The sequence below is a fragment of the Chionomys nivalis genome, chromosome 16, assembly GCF_950005125.1.
Source record: "Chionomys nivalis chromosome 16, mChiNiv1.1, whole genome shotgun sequence".
Lineage (NCBI taxonomy): Eukaryota > Metazoa > Chordata > Mammalia > Rodentia > Cricetidae > Chionomys > Chionomys nivalis.
In genome coordinates this window covers 13,057,840-13,072,882 of record NC_080101.1, presented here as the reverse complement: position 1 = coordinate 13,072,882, position 15,043 = coordinate 13,057,840, and the positions used below count along the sequence as shown (strand labels likewise).

The window sequence follows — 15,043 nt, the reverse complement described above, 5'->3', positions numbered from 1 at the left end:
AGGTGGGGTCACCCCTGGACTGGCAGTGTAGGAGACTGTAAGAAGGTAGGCTGAGCAAGCCTGTAAACATCTCTCTACCAAGCTCTCTGTATTAGCTCCTGCCTCCATGTTCCTGCCCTTTTGAGTTCCTGTCCTGGCTTCCTTCAATGATGAACAGTGGTATGGAAGTGTAAGTCAACTGGATCTTGGTCTTGGCATTTCAGCACAGCAATAGAAACCTTAAGACACGCAACAGCATTGTGTATCTTAAGACACCAAGCAGTAAAACAGCATTGTGTTAGCAGTAACAGGGGGCAGGCTTCGATCTGAGAAATTTTCATGCATCACCTCTTTGTTTACTGCCAACTCTTAGAGTAGAGAATATTGTCCCATTTTTCAGGTAGGGAAAAATGAGGTTTGTGTAAGAGCTTAGATGACTAGGCAGCAAGAGATGGAGTTAAATTCATACCCACTGTTGGTTTTTCTTTTCTTTAATAAATTGAAAATAGATTTTAAATAAAATATGTTTTGATTGATTACGGTTTCTCCTCTCCCAACTCCTCTCAGATCCTCCCAACTATTCCACCACATAAATCCACACCCTTTCTTTCTCTCTGCCATTAGGATACAAACAAGTATCTAAAAATAAAAATCAAATAAAAATAGATAAAATCAAAATTAACAAACCAGAATTGGATAAACAAATAAAAGAGACAAAGAAAAGGCTCAAGAAACACATGTAGACACAGACACACACACACATTCACACACAGAAAACCCATAAAAGCATAACTTCCACAGTGTTTCTTTCCTTTAAAAAAGATGGGCAAGGAAAAATGCTCTCCCCTTCTGCATTGCCAAAGAAGTGTAGAAATGAAGTTATGAAGGAGAAAACATTCTTGAACAACTTGACTCCTTAGCCAGATATCCTGGGTCTTAATGACTCATCCCCTTCGGGATTCGGGCAGAAACTCAGAGGCATCCCGAAGCTCCTCCCAGTTAGCCGACAAGATATAGCCCAGCCCAGCTCGTTATCAGCTGTACTTACTTAAGTTCGGAGTCTTCCTTTTCTTCCTTGGTAGGGGTCATTTTGATGCCACCTTTCCTTGCACGAGGGCAACCAGACAAGCTAAAATGAATAACCAATAACCATGCAAGGCACTGTGATTATGAATTTACAATGGGGTATCATTGGCAGTACACTAGTTTGCACTTGACAAATGTGGTTGGTCTTACCTTCTATGGGAAGCATAGTTTCCAGTCACATGCCCAGAACCATCACAACCTGGCGTGGGACACCTAGAAAACACAGGAACACAGTAAGCTGCCTGGTTAGGGGAGAGATGGGCATCATGACTGATGTCAGGACTCTTTCAGTTTAAGCAATTGTCTTTCAGTTAAGAACCCATGCTGAAAACAAAACATGGAAAACTGCTGAGTAATGTTTGGTTGCCAATATATTATAATTTATTATACATTCATTTTTTTGAGACACAGTATCAGTATGTAGTCTGGAACTCTGTGTAGAACACACTGGCCTTGAACTTACAGAAATTTGCCTGTCTCTGCTTCCTGAATGTTGGGATTAAAAGCATGTGCCACCACGACAGACACATTTTCTTAAGTTCTATCTCAGTGAGCATTCATAGGGTGCTTTTATACCATGGAATGTTGTTCCTGAGCCACAAAATATGGAGTAACATAGTAACTCAAATAAAATAGCAAACACCCAGTTAGTCAGAGTAACGGGCACTGAGAATTTAATCACCTAAATACAGAAACATATTCTCTGCTGTTAGACACATGTTTCTTACCCTTTTCTAGCAACTTTAAAGTTATGTTTAATTAGGTATCCATGTGTTTTTGTGTGGGTTTGGGCAGGTAAATGCAGTGCTGCTACAGAGGTCAGAAAAGCGTGTTAGAGCCCTGAAACTGGAGTCCCATGTGGGGTGACCTTCCTGACATAGGTACCGCATGTGGGGCGACCTTCCTGACATAGGTACTGGGAAATAAAATTGGGTCCTCTGCTAGAACAGTATGAACCCTTAATTGCTGAATCATCTCTGCAGCCCTTTATTAACATTTTTGTTAAATATTGCTTTAGTAGCTTATATAGTTTATTTTATATGTGATATATATATATATATATATCTTGCTATATGTTATCTATTAAGTAAAGAAATGCCTTTTTATTTAAGGATTTTTCCTTAAATATCTAAACAAGAAGTTAGTGAAATATATATTTTCTTGTATGGGTAAATAGATAAATTATTTATTATGTGGCTATATGAAACATTTAATTACTGGACGTTGCAATAGGCCCTCTTGATCCATATGCTTCCAGTATCTTTCTGGTTTTTTCAAATGAAATTTAGAGGATGTGAAGTGATCGCCATAATTGGGATGTGGCAGTGGAGACACTTAGACTGAGGATGATATTAGAGTGTACCTTACATTTCAGTCCATTGACTACTAATCCCAAAACAACCCTACAGTTCAGCTTGCAAAAGTAGTTATCAATATTCAAGACTCTACCTTGACACAATAAATTGTACTTTAACACTCTGAAAAGGAGAAACATAGTTGCATATTTCCAGCTTCTCATTGTTTTTGTTATAAAATATTTTATGTTGCTTATTATGAAGACTGTAAGGCATATTTGAATATGAAGTTATAGAATATTTAATATGAATATTTTTATATAATACATCAAATGACAAATTTGGATTAAAAGAAGAGTAGGAAACATAAAATCCACAGCTAAGTATTAATATCTATGTAACTTAGAGACCATAAACAAATTAGTCGGGACAATGTTTAGCAAAAGGGAAAAACAGTTAGGAGATTTTAAATTCTTATGCTTTCTTAAAATTGATGCTGAAAATGTTTTGTTACACCGTCACTGGTTTAGCAAATAAATTCTGAAATTAAGAGCAAAAGGATTGTGTTTTCATGCTATTTGTTACAAATCAGTGTAAAACACAAGTATGCCTTCCATTCCCCTAGTCCCTCCCAAGTCAGTCCAGGCAAAGTCTAAGGGTTGAGCTTCAGCCCTTTCAAATTTTGACAAGTTTTTTTTTTGTTTGTTTGTTTTTTTGTTTGCTATTACTCATCCAGGTACTATTTTATGTGCTCTTGGCAAGGAAATATGGACACTGAACAACAAGGGCTCCACCAGGGTGAAGAAGGGCACAGAGGACATGCCTCCCAACACTTACTTAAGCTCCTGAGAGTTGGCAGCCATGAGGGACTTAAGAGTCTTATCTGCTAGAGGACACCCGGACACACTACAGAGGGGAGAGGGAGAAAAGAGGTAGAGCGTTGACATGGTGAATTGACTCACGGGTGTCCTGGGTTTGTGATATACATCCAGTTCTGGGTGGCGAAGAACTGAAAAGAATTAACTGGAACTGGGTCTGGTTTACTGTTAATGAACATGGACTCATGGGTATTTCAGTTATTTGTTGTAATCAGCAATGACCAGCAATCCACTCTCACTGCGGCACCAGTGAGTTACAAGAGCTTCAGCTTTAAGCCACTGGCTAAGGGACAGGAAATGCCATTAGCAAGAAAACAAAAGAGAGAGCCTCTCACCCTGCACACCAGTACCTTTATTTATTTATTCAGGATCAGAGATGCCAATTCCACTAGTGAGAGGCCCCTGTGCTTTCCTTGTTTAATGCTAGCTGGGGTAAGAGCCTGCCATGAGCCCAGAGTTGGTTTGTAACGAGGACCAGATTACTCTTTTGAACAAGAATCATGACTTCTATGTACCATATCTAAATCTCTGAAAAATAAAATAATCCCCTAATCCAACTCACCCACTCTCCATTTCCTAATCCAGAGAGCTGCTTGCTATTCTAATAGGTGACATGAAAGTGACCAAGATGATGAAAACCTGAACACATACAAGGACATTTGGTACCTGCGATGAGATGCATAGTTGCCTGTGACATGGCCACTTCCATCACATCCTGGTGTTGGGCAGCTGTGTCAGCAGAAAAACACATCATGAGTGTCAAGGGCATTTCGTAGACTACTGTTCTTCTAGAGAGATCGCAAAGCATTTTCTCCTTCCAAGACTGCACTGGTTGGGGGTGCGGAAGCTAGAGCACTTAGAGCTTAGAGGTTAAAAAGAGGATTCAGAGGGGGAAGAAAAGTAAGCATGTCATGTCCAGACACATCCTTAATTTTTTCTCTTTTCAGTGTTATGTCCAAGTTTCCAACTCAAGTGATGTGGGAAGTGATGCTAACATGTTGCCTTGTAGTTTGTGAGTCAACAACCCATGCTGTTCTGTTCTTTGAAAAACAACTTTATCTCTCCATAATGCAGGTATATGAGAACAGGAATCCCAGCACCCGCTGTATGACACATTATAGAAAGGGATTTCTGGAGGCTTTTAAGCAACTCTGACAGTTTACAAACTACAAAGAAGAAAACATTTGACTGAAATGTAAATTGATATTCTAGGTGGGAAATTTATGGATGACAGAGAAATAGGCAAGATATTTAGTTACTAAAACTCGATAGCAGCTTCACTTGGTCTGTAGCATCACAGCACCCCCAAATCCATGGCTAGCCCACAAACAGATTCCAGGATGTCTATCAAAGGGCCTACTGGGATCTGTGTCTTTTCAAGTTTCTCAGAAACTTCCGTCTTAGGCTTCTTACATATATTTTAAAAACATCCCAACAACTTTGTGACCCCTAAGAGGTACCTTTCCAATGAGAGAGTCTTTGTTTTTTTTAATTACTTCAGTTCTTGAATGCTGTGCTCATTTGGAGAGCACAAACGGACCCTATCCTAAAGTGCTATCTGTGGTTGTAATAAGGATCTGAGGGAAAGGCACTGAGTCTTTGCTGACATCCTATCCAAAGCAAAGTCCTTTCTCTCCGTGTAAATGAAATTCAGAATGAGGCTTTCTAAAGAAGTTCTGGGATTAACAACATGATGATACAATCCCCTTCTAAGTAGTTTTTCCTTTAAGTACTTATCATATGAAATGAAAAAAAAAACTATGAGTATTAGGAATCTCAAGGGATGCTTGCTTTTCAGGGACTCATTTAAATTGGGGCCATTTAATTCTTCTGTCCCTGTTTCTGGAAGGGATATCAGAAAGTATAGACAATAAAATATATGTACAAAACTCTTTTTAAAAAAGTAATGATGATTACACTCTGTGATACCCTTTTGGTAACACTTATCCATTGACACAGAATGTGTCTAAACACTGTTTAACTAGGGCTTTCAAATGCTTAAGAATTTTCACTCTTAAATAATATTCCAAAAGCACTGTGTTTATTTTATTTCTTTTCTATTTTCAACTATGTTCATTAACATTTTCAAAAGAGGCAAATAAGTTATACTAATTTCAAGTTAATTATCTCTATATTACCTATGGAATATATAGTATGAACGTATAAATTTGACTTGATGAAATGTTAAAGCTTTGTGGTATAAAAAGGTCAAAAGAATAAAGAATTCATTGCAATATTATTCCTGATTGGGGAATGATATTCCTAATTGAGTTTCTGATAGGCCTCTGATAGATGGCATAAATTCAAATTTATAGTGATATATATTCTACAATATTGCAAAATATCAGTTGGGTGATGAAATCTAGGAGGGTTTTTTAGATAAAAATAACAAAATTAAAGGAAGGAAACTGGTTAATTCTCTTGGCAATTGATGTTCAAATCTATTCAAGTTAGAGGACAGTTGATAAAATTTCAAAGTTTTGGGTAAGTTATTACTGTATAATTATCATTTTAAAAAGAAACTGATATAATAAAGATAAGACAAAAATCAGCACACTAATACAAACACAAACAAATCAGTGAGTCCCATTCAAAACACAATGATGTAAGCTGTTTCCTGCATTATATGCTCCTGCCATAAAGTCCTGTTTCACCACAGACCCAAAGGCAACAGAACAAAGTGGCTACAGGTAAAGACCTTCAAATCCATAAGCCATAATACACCTTTACCTTCTTATAAATTGATGAGAAAAAGCTGAGTAACAAAGGGGTAAGATGTGATTGTTCGATTTATGTATACTTTGTATTAATGGCTGAATCAGAATAATTGCTCATTCAACGCTTCTGAGTTAGGAAAAACTTAAGAGGAATGGAAACCCTTTCTTCCCAAGCCATAATTTTCAGAGTAATTACAAGCTTAGCTGCTTCCCTGAAGTCAGGATTTAGACACCATGAGTTGAGATATCTCTAGTTGACTATCAGAGACCAAAGAGTATGCATCACTAACTTGTACGTAAACAACAGAGGTTCCCACCTCTTGTACTTTTGGAAGCTGCCCGAGTGCAGTGCTTACCTGCTCACTAGCTAAGATGCCCTAAAGTAGTTAGAAATTTCACTGTAAAAACCTGAGTACTATCACTCACAATTGTAAATCTGTCTCTCCTAATTGCCAAATCTTTTAGTGCAGTTAGCTGAGCCCTACTTACGTAATTAGTTCTTTCTTGAGATCTCTTGAATGGAGCTTGGGCTTTGGGCTTGGAATAGAGGTTTCTCCAGCAAACTTCTTTTCCTCTAAATTTTCTAGGGAATTCACGGGGTCTTTCTGGAAAACAAAACAAAACAAAAAAACCCAAAACCAAAAGTGGTGAGTTGAGGGAGAAAGGTAGAAGACGTTAGGGAGCCATGGAAGACAACTGCATTGGAAATTATTGGTGTCAGCTGAGTTTGGCTTGAAGCCTTGCCTTGAGTCCCACAAAGGATATATATGAAAATATAAAACGATACTCTGTAAAAGGACATTTTCTGATTATTGGAGGGATTGTAGGGGCTGGAGAGATGGCTCAGAAGTTAAGAGCACTGGCTGCTCTTCCAGAGGTCCTGAGTTCAATTCCCAGCAACCACATGGTGGCTCACAACCATCTGTACTGAGATTTGGCGCCCTCCTCTGGCGTGTGGGCATACATCGAGGCAGAATGCTGTATACATAATAAATAAATCTTTAAAAAAAATAGAGGGATTGTATCTGAGAAGGAACAACTTTTAAAAATTCACATCTTTGTTCATACGGAGACATTTCTTCAACTGTATGGTTGTTAATATATTGACACATTTCAAATATTTTTATTAAATAAACATATCCTAATGAACCCATGAATCATTTTTACATATCTAGCTGTCATAGCAGCAACAGCAGAACAGAAGGAACATTGTACCAGAGTAAGAGCACTGGTAGAACTATCTCAATATGATGCTATTTTATACCAAATTAACAGACTCCAGAATAGCACCATACTATCCTTCATATGGTTTGTGTTTCTAAGTATTTTATGTTACTGATTAAAAAAATCTTATACCAATATGCACTGGAAGGGAAACATGAACATGTACAAACTGCAGAGAAGGATTTTCTCAATGACCCCTCCCACACACACCTGATTCCTGATACCTGGCCATTGTGCCATTCAGCTTGATGTGGATTTGGCTTAGGAGCAGCTCCATTCTAGTCTAGAATTGCCTCGGCCTTTTGGAAGCCGATGTGAAGGCTAAATAAGTGCAATACTGTCTCAGTGTGCAAGGGCCTGTTTTTCCACTGAGGTATCTATTTTTCACCAAGTGGCATGATGTAAAATAATCATTTTATTGTTTTATTTATCATGGAGTTGAGAACAAAGATTTTCTCTGAAGACATGTCCATTTATAGATAAGCATGGGAATGCTTTTGGTTAAAATCTGTGTATTATGGAATGTGGCATTATGGAGGAATTTTAAAGGAAATGATCGATATTAAAGTTCAAACTAATACATGGCTAAGATGCATAATGAAACAGTGTTGACTGGATACATGCTACTTAATTGGCATGATAAAGTGTTGAAAAGGATTTTAACACCATGGTTTTATTGGTGAAGACCTTTTAAACATTTCATGACTTTTTAAACTATAGATTCTTGTGCTTTTAAATTTTTTATAAATTGCTTGCATTTTCTGCTTTACTTTGCCTTCACATTCTACTCTGCAAATCTGCAGGGAATGTATCATATATGTCCATAGATAAAATAATTCTCAGGATTAGTCTGTTACAGAAGCATATGATACTAAATGAAATATTAAGTAGCACCCAATGTAGAATTCAATAACATTTTTGAAACTGTTATTCAAAACTTAAAAATGTATAGTTTCTAAAATAGTAATTTTATTCTGTGCACGATGCCCAAAAAAGACATGTATGTGTGCATTTACAGAGTACACGTGTGCAATCAGATTCTTCAGTGTACAGATGGAAGGTTACATTGATTTCAGTAAAGACCAGAACATAATGGTAACATGAATAACAGATAATAGCATCTGGCACTTTTAAAATTTTAAGCCCTGAAATCTTTGGATAACTGACAGTTGAATGAAGCTGACAGCCCTAGTTATTTCTCAGTACTTTCCTTTTGAAATATTTTGAATTTTTTCCAGATTCAGGATATTTTTTAGAGGGCATCTGGACAGGCTATTTCGCTGAGAGAGATAGACAATATTTTCTGAAAATTACCACCAAAATTAAGCAACTGTTGTGCATATGAACTAGATAACAATGAATTAGAAATAATCATTCAATTTCCGGTGGTGTGAGTGCTGTGATATAGGGGCAAATGGGAAGAAATGCTTTCAGGTCTTCAAACATTCCTGATGAACTGCTGGGGTAGACTCAGTGTCCCTAAGCAACACAAGGAAAGGGACCTTGTTCCTTAGTCACATCATGAAGATGTGCCAGGGCATCAGCCCTTGGTCCTCATCCTTGGCCCACCAGAGGCAATGACAGCTTCCACACACCTTGTCTGCACTTTCTCTTTCCTCTTCCTCTCCGTGTCCTCCCCCTCCCATTTCATTTTCCCTTTTGAAACTTTTGCTAATATTCCCTAGCAATCTCTGTTGTTGTCAGGAGCCATGCCCCCCCCCCCCAAATTATTATAGGGATCATTGCCCTGAGAAGTTTGCAGAGGGCTCCACTTCCCAATTGTATTGAGAATTGTTTTATTGACAAGCCTATCCCACACCCAAATTAACTGTTAATAGAGAGTTATCTGTTAGCGGAACCCACCTCACACTCTATTTAGAGAACTAGGTGTATCAACTCGTGACTTCCTGACCAAGGAATCGTGACCTGACCGATCGTAACCTCCTGGCCAATGACCTCGTGACTGGCTTGGACCACGCGGCAAGATCCCGTGCCCCAGTCCCCCAAGCTCCTCATCCAGGGGCTATATAAGCTGCAACCATGACTCTAATAAATGGAGGCTTCGACAAATCTGCCTAGCCTCCTTCTTCTCACCAGCCCATGTCTTTCAGGTGGTGCCTCTCCGTGACCCTGGAATAACTGACTGCCAGGTGGGTTACAGACCCTAGACAGAGTAACTCGCCAAGGCGGTCGACATGTTGTGATTTTTTTTTTCTTTTTTATACATTTCTTCCACTTTACTTTTTCTTTGTCTTTGGTAATCACAAGTTATTCACCTAATTTCTGTAACACAAGGACCAACAACTACATCTTCCTGCTTAAGCTTTTACTTTTCTGAAAACATTACCAAAACTTTTTCACAGGACTGTTGGGATAATAAGACATGATATAGAAAGAGTTATTTACTTATATATATTTTTACTGCATGTGGTGTTTCTCTAATGTCTTCTAAACAAGGATTCTGAATAGACATTATTAATTTACTTAAGTTACATTTCAGAAATGGTATCTCTCAAGCCTCATACTTGTTTATCCTCAAGATTCAGAATAGTATGTGAAAAATACTCTGTTCATAGACTACCTTGGTACAGATGAGGGAACAAGAACCAAGGCAGGAAACTGTACCAGGGAGCTCCAACGATTGAGCATCACTTTTATGTGAGTCTCCATCAACTATGAACAGCTATGAAAGAAGTGTTTCATTCACCCAGTGTAAGCACTGTGAGTCCACAAACCCTTAGCATCCCCCCAGTCTTCCTGGACCATGTCAGAGGTATGAATTCCAACATAGCTTCTAAATTCCATTTTGGAATACTTCAGTTGAAAACTAAAGACTACCCTGTTGGATCTTACTTCAGGATAAGACCCTCCTTCTCCCCCCCCCCCCCCCCGTGTGTGTGTGTATAGAAAAATAAAATAAAACACTGCCACAAACATATGTTGAAGCAGGGGGAAACATAAAACATTTGAATCTATACAACTACCAAAATGAACTCAACTTTTTAAAAAATTTTATAAAAAAGATTGGAAGTAAAGGTAAAATGTTAGGAGACTCATTTTCTGACACACTGAACTCTAGGAAGGATGGACAAGAAGTCAGTGGGAGAAGTGACAGAAGACACAAGTGTAGTGACAGCCAAACAACCCTGGGTATCCTATATGAGAGGACAACATACCCAAGGACTCATTGCTGCATTTCTGTGCAGACTCACACACTCCTGACTGACACTGGGCACCAAGCTTCTAGGAAGGTTTCTGGTACATAAACTGACCATGGTTCAGTCAACACAGTCATGTGGTCAGGAACAGGATGGTTAAAAGCCTCTCATCACATGGAGTTGAGCTATCAGTACATGCCAGGATTCTTACTCATACAAGAACGCGATGCCGTAAGAGCTACACTGTAAAGCGCTATTTCTCTCGAAACAGAATGACTTCTATTTAGCACGCATCGTCTCCCAGCACCCTGCCTGCTGCCTTCTCAGCTCCACTAGGAGGTGGAGCATGGTGCAACTTTGGTTCTTCCATGTGCACACAGGATGGCAATGGGAGAAGTTTATAGTCATGACTGCAGAGCAATAAACTGACTGTGACTCTAGAAGTATCTGGAACATATCAGATGTTTTTGAGTTAGGGATATTTAACCGATGAAGTCTATGCAAGATCTGAAAAACTCCAATTAGGTAGATTAAAGTCAGTCTTACTGAATGCTGCTGTGCCCGAGACCATTCATCCTCCAGGTGTTGATGAGGATTGACATGGATGATGCTGGTACAAGGATGTCTTTGATCAGCACAATGGGTACCTGTTTATGTTACTTTTATTTGCTTCTTAAGAAAGACTCTCCATAACTATCACCATGCACAAAACTTAAGTCTAAATGGATCAAAGACCTCAAAATAAAGCCAGCCACACTGAACCTTATAGAAGAGAAAGTGGGAAATATACTTGAACGCATTGACACAGGAGACCACTTCCTAAATACAACCCCAGCAGCACAGACACTGAGAGAAACAGTTAATAAATGGGGCCTCCTGAAACTGAAAAGGTTCTGTAAAGCAAAGGACATGGTCAACAAGACAAAACAACAGCCTACAGAATGGGAAAAGATCTTCACTAATCCCACATCAGACAGAGGTCTGATCTCCAAAATATACAAAGAACTCAAGAAATTGGTCACCAAAAGAACACATAATCCAATTAAAAAATAGAGTACAGACTTAAACAGAGAACTCTCAATAGAGTAATCTAAAATGGCTGAAAGACACTTAAGGAAATGTTCAACATCCTTAGTCATCAGAGAAATGCAAATCAAAACAACTCTGATTCCATCTTATACCTGTAAGAATGTCCAAGATCAAAAACACTGATGACAACTTATGCTGGAGAGGTTGTGGGGAAAAGGGAACACTTGTGCATTGCTGGTGGGAATGCAAGCTTGTACAAACCCCTCTGGATGTCAGTGTGGCAAATTTCTTAGAAAATTAGGAAATAACCTTCCTCAAGACCCAGTAATACCACTTTTGGGTATATATCCAAAGGATGCTCAATCGTGCCACAAGGTCATGTGCTCAACTATGTTCATAGCAGCTTTGTTTGTCATAGTCAGAACCTGGAAATGACCTAATTGTCCCTTGACCGAAGAATGGATAAGAACAATGTGGTACATTTACACAATGGAGTACTACACAGCAGAAAAAAATAACGACATCTTGAATTTTGCAGAAAAATGGATGAAGCTAGAAAACATTATTTTGAGTGAGGTAACCCAAACACAGAAAGACAATTATCACATGTACTCACTCATAGGTGGTTTTTAAACATAAAGCAAAGAAAACCAGCTTACAAACCACAATCCCAGAGAACTTAGACAACAATGAGGACACTAAGAGAGACTTACATAGATCTAATCTACATGGAAAGTAGAAAATGACAAGCTCTCCTGAGTAAATCGGAGCATGGGGACCTTGGGGAAGGGTTGAAGGGGGAAAAAGGAGAGGCAGGGAGGGGAAGAGAGAAAAATGTAGAGCTCAATAAAAATAAAAAACAAACTAAACAAAAACCAAACAAACAAAAAAGAAAGGGTCTCACGATAGAGACTATACTGATCTTGAACTCACAAGCCCCCTGCCTTACTTTCTTGAGTGCTAGAATTACAGAATTACAGGCGTGTGCCCCATGCCACTATGTACAGGCCTGAGTCCAGGGGAGCAGCATGGTGGAGATTGAGGCCTTTTCCCTTAGTGTGTCTCTTGGACCTCTCTCACTGCTTATCCTCGGAGATGCCAGAGGAGATGCGTAGAAGGAGAGAAGGAGGGAAAGGCAGGAAGGAATGGCGATCCTGCAAATCTATGTTCACTACTGCACATGCTGACTCACTGAGGCAGTAAGCAGAAATCAAATCACTCCCCATGTCTGAAACACAAAGAGCTGAACTATTGTTCATACATATTTCTGCTGCAAATAGCTATGTCAGTCCTTTAAATACACCACCTGGAAAGCCCCTCAATGATATTTCTGATTAACATCACAATCGGATCACCCATACTCATCACCAGGGCTACTTTTGTAATTGTGTGGGATGTAAGTATCTGTTCGGGCCACATCAATGGCTCCCTCTCCAAAAATGAGGAGGACCAGAGGCTTTCTACCCTTTCACCAACTTTGGCCCCTCTCAAGATAATCAAGTGTACAAGTATGCCTCCTGGTCTTTGGACTCATTCATCCTAGATGTCCAGAGACCTTTCAGTTACTCACGTAACTCTCCACAGACATGTCCTATGTCTTGGGACCTCAAGAGACCTAAGACATGGCTCTGACATACTTTCAAGGTTCTTATTGTTCCTGAGTAGATTTCACCTTGACACCGATTCCAAGTGTGTTATTGAGTCAACTTTTTAGTGTTGAGTAAGGACCCTTACAGGATACTGTGAGGACAACTGTCACCATTGTGTGAGTAAAACTCATTATAATGATGCCAATTTATGCAAATAATCTGAAAAGTTGAGTTCATTCATAAATTTCAGCTGAAATTTAAAAGCATTACTTTATCTTGATCAGAAACATAAGGCCTGATTAGATGGCTCTTGCTGCTCTCGAGAAGAACCGGGGTTCAGTTCACAACACACACATGGTGGCTCACAATCACATATAATTCCTGCTCCTTGGGATATGATCCCCTCTTGTGACCCTCATAGGAACCAGGCACACATGTGGAATACATAAATAAATGCGGGCAAATCATTCATACACATAAACATAAAATGGAAAATCTGAAACAAGGCATACCACTTGTCTGTGCCGATAGGAATGTGAAAGACAAATTAGAAAGGAAGTCTAGTTGACAGACACATTGACACAATACCTCTTTCTCCTCCTCTGTCTTTCCATGGGTTTTACTATAGTTGATGGGCACATCCCAGCCTTCTTGGTCACAGAGAGCCTGATAGAAAGCAGCATTGACCAAAAGGCTGCTTGCTTTGAATGGGGAAGAACATGGGGTTGAAATTATTGTGTGGGAGGAAGTTGGCGGTATAGACTTGTCCAGGATTCGATTTTTTTTCATGCTTAAGTCCAATGTGCCATTTTCATCCACTTCTATCTCAGCTCCCTGCTAGAGAACAGAAACAGAAAACATCTCAGCAGTTTGCAGTCAGAGCCTAGCCATGTGGGGCTTTTAAGGGATAATTTAAAATGTAAGCTTTTATGGAAGTATATCTGCTTTTAAATCCAGCTTTCTGATTTGCATTGGCTAATGTTCAATTCTTAGGAAGACTTTAAAGAACAGCCCATTAATGTGCTTCATATTTCTGGGTTTAAACAAAGTAAGCTTAATATAAATGAGATGCATTGACTAAAACAATTTTACATACTTGCATATTTTAAAGTTTAGCTTCAAAAGTCTTTTCCACCCGCTGGAAATATCATTCCAAAACTTACCATTTTAACATTAATATTTGTATTTAGCAAAAGTAGCACATAGCTTCCCAACTCCCTGAATCATAATAATAATCTAACATTATAAACATGCAAATCTAATCAGCTAGAAACGAATTTTTCAAAATACTGTAGGAGTAGGAAAGCAACATTCTTCTTAGACCATCTGAACAGGAGAAGTGGACTGGTTGATTGTGTGTCAACGTGACGCAAGCTAGAGTCATCAGAGAGGGAGTCTCTGTGAGGAAATGCCTCCATGAGATCCAGCTGAAAGACATTTTCTCAACTAGTGATCAATGGGCAAGGGTTCAGTCTATGGTGGCTATTGCCTTCGTTGGACTGTTGGTCCTAAGTTCTATAAGAAAGCAGGCTGAACAAGCCATCAGAAGCAAGCCAGTAATCAGCACCTTTCCATGACCATTGCATCAGTTTCTGCCTCCATGATACAGCCCTGTTTGAGTTCCTGTCCTGACTTCCTTCAGTGATAAACAGCAAAGTAGGAGTATAACCCAAATAAACCCTTTCCTTCCCAACTTGCTTTTTGGTCATGGTGTTTAATTGCAGCAACAGAAACCCTAAGACAAGAGGCTTTGTTCAAGTGAGGTGAGTGGGAAGGGAGAAGTGATTGTGGAAACTGACTTCACTCTGTGTCTCTGAGGTTCAGTTCTGTAATGAAGATTTAGGATGAAGGTCTTTTTTTTATGGTGTTTCCTGTGAGACATAATAGTGATGAGGCTTTCCAGGCCCACCGTCTTTGGGATCCCAAGCCAAGCTATTAATTGTTTCTGAGGAGAAGCCTGTCTGCCTGGGTAGTAGCCACCACAGGACTCCTCCTCCTGTGGCCCAGTTCTTCAAGATTTGCACTGTAGGGGGCTTTTGCCAACATTACCAGATCTCCCCAAAGCATGGGAAAACATGCCTATCAACT

At 39.2% G+C, this 15,043-nt stretch overlaps 1 protein-coding gene across 5 annotated transcripts in view; it reads right to left on the bottom strand.

Moving 5' to 3' along the window:
- LOC130888055 (suppression of tumorigenicity 18 protein) overlaps window positions 1-15,043 on the bottom strand; it is a 245,577-nt gene that overhangs the window by 13,668 nt on the left and 216,866 nt on the right. For 4 of the 5 annotated variants that reach the window (XM_057790883.1, XM_057790885.1, XM_057790884.1 and 1 more), the window contains 6 exons: window positions 13,544-13,792; window positions 6,445-6,560; window positions 3,905-3,967; window positions 3,198-3,266; window positions 1,216-1,278; window positions 1,028-1,108 (listed from right to left, as the gene is read on the bottom strand). In XM_057790883.1, the coding sequence (XP_057646866.1) occupies window positions 1,028-1,108; window positions 1,216-1,278; window positions 3,198-3,266; window positions 3,905-3,967; window positions 6,445-6,560; window positions 13,544-13,792 (641 nt within the window). The remainder of the gene's footprint in view (window positions 1-1,027; window positions 1,109-1,215; window positions 1,279-3,197; window positions 3,267-3,904; window positions 3,968-6,444; window positions 6,561-13,543; window positions 13,793-15,043) is intronic. The other variant, XM_057790887.1, reaches the window with a different exon arrangement.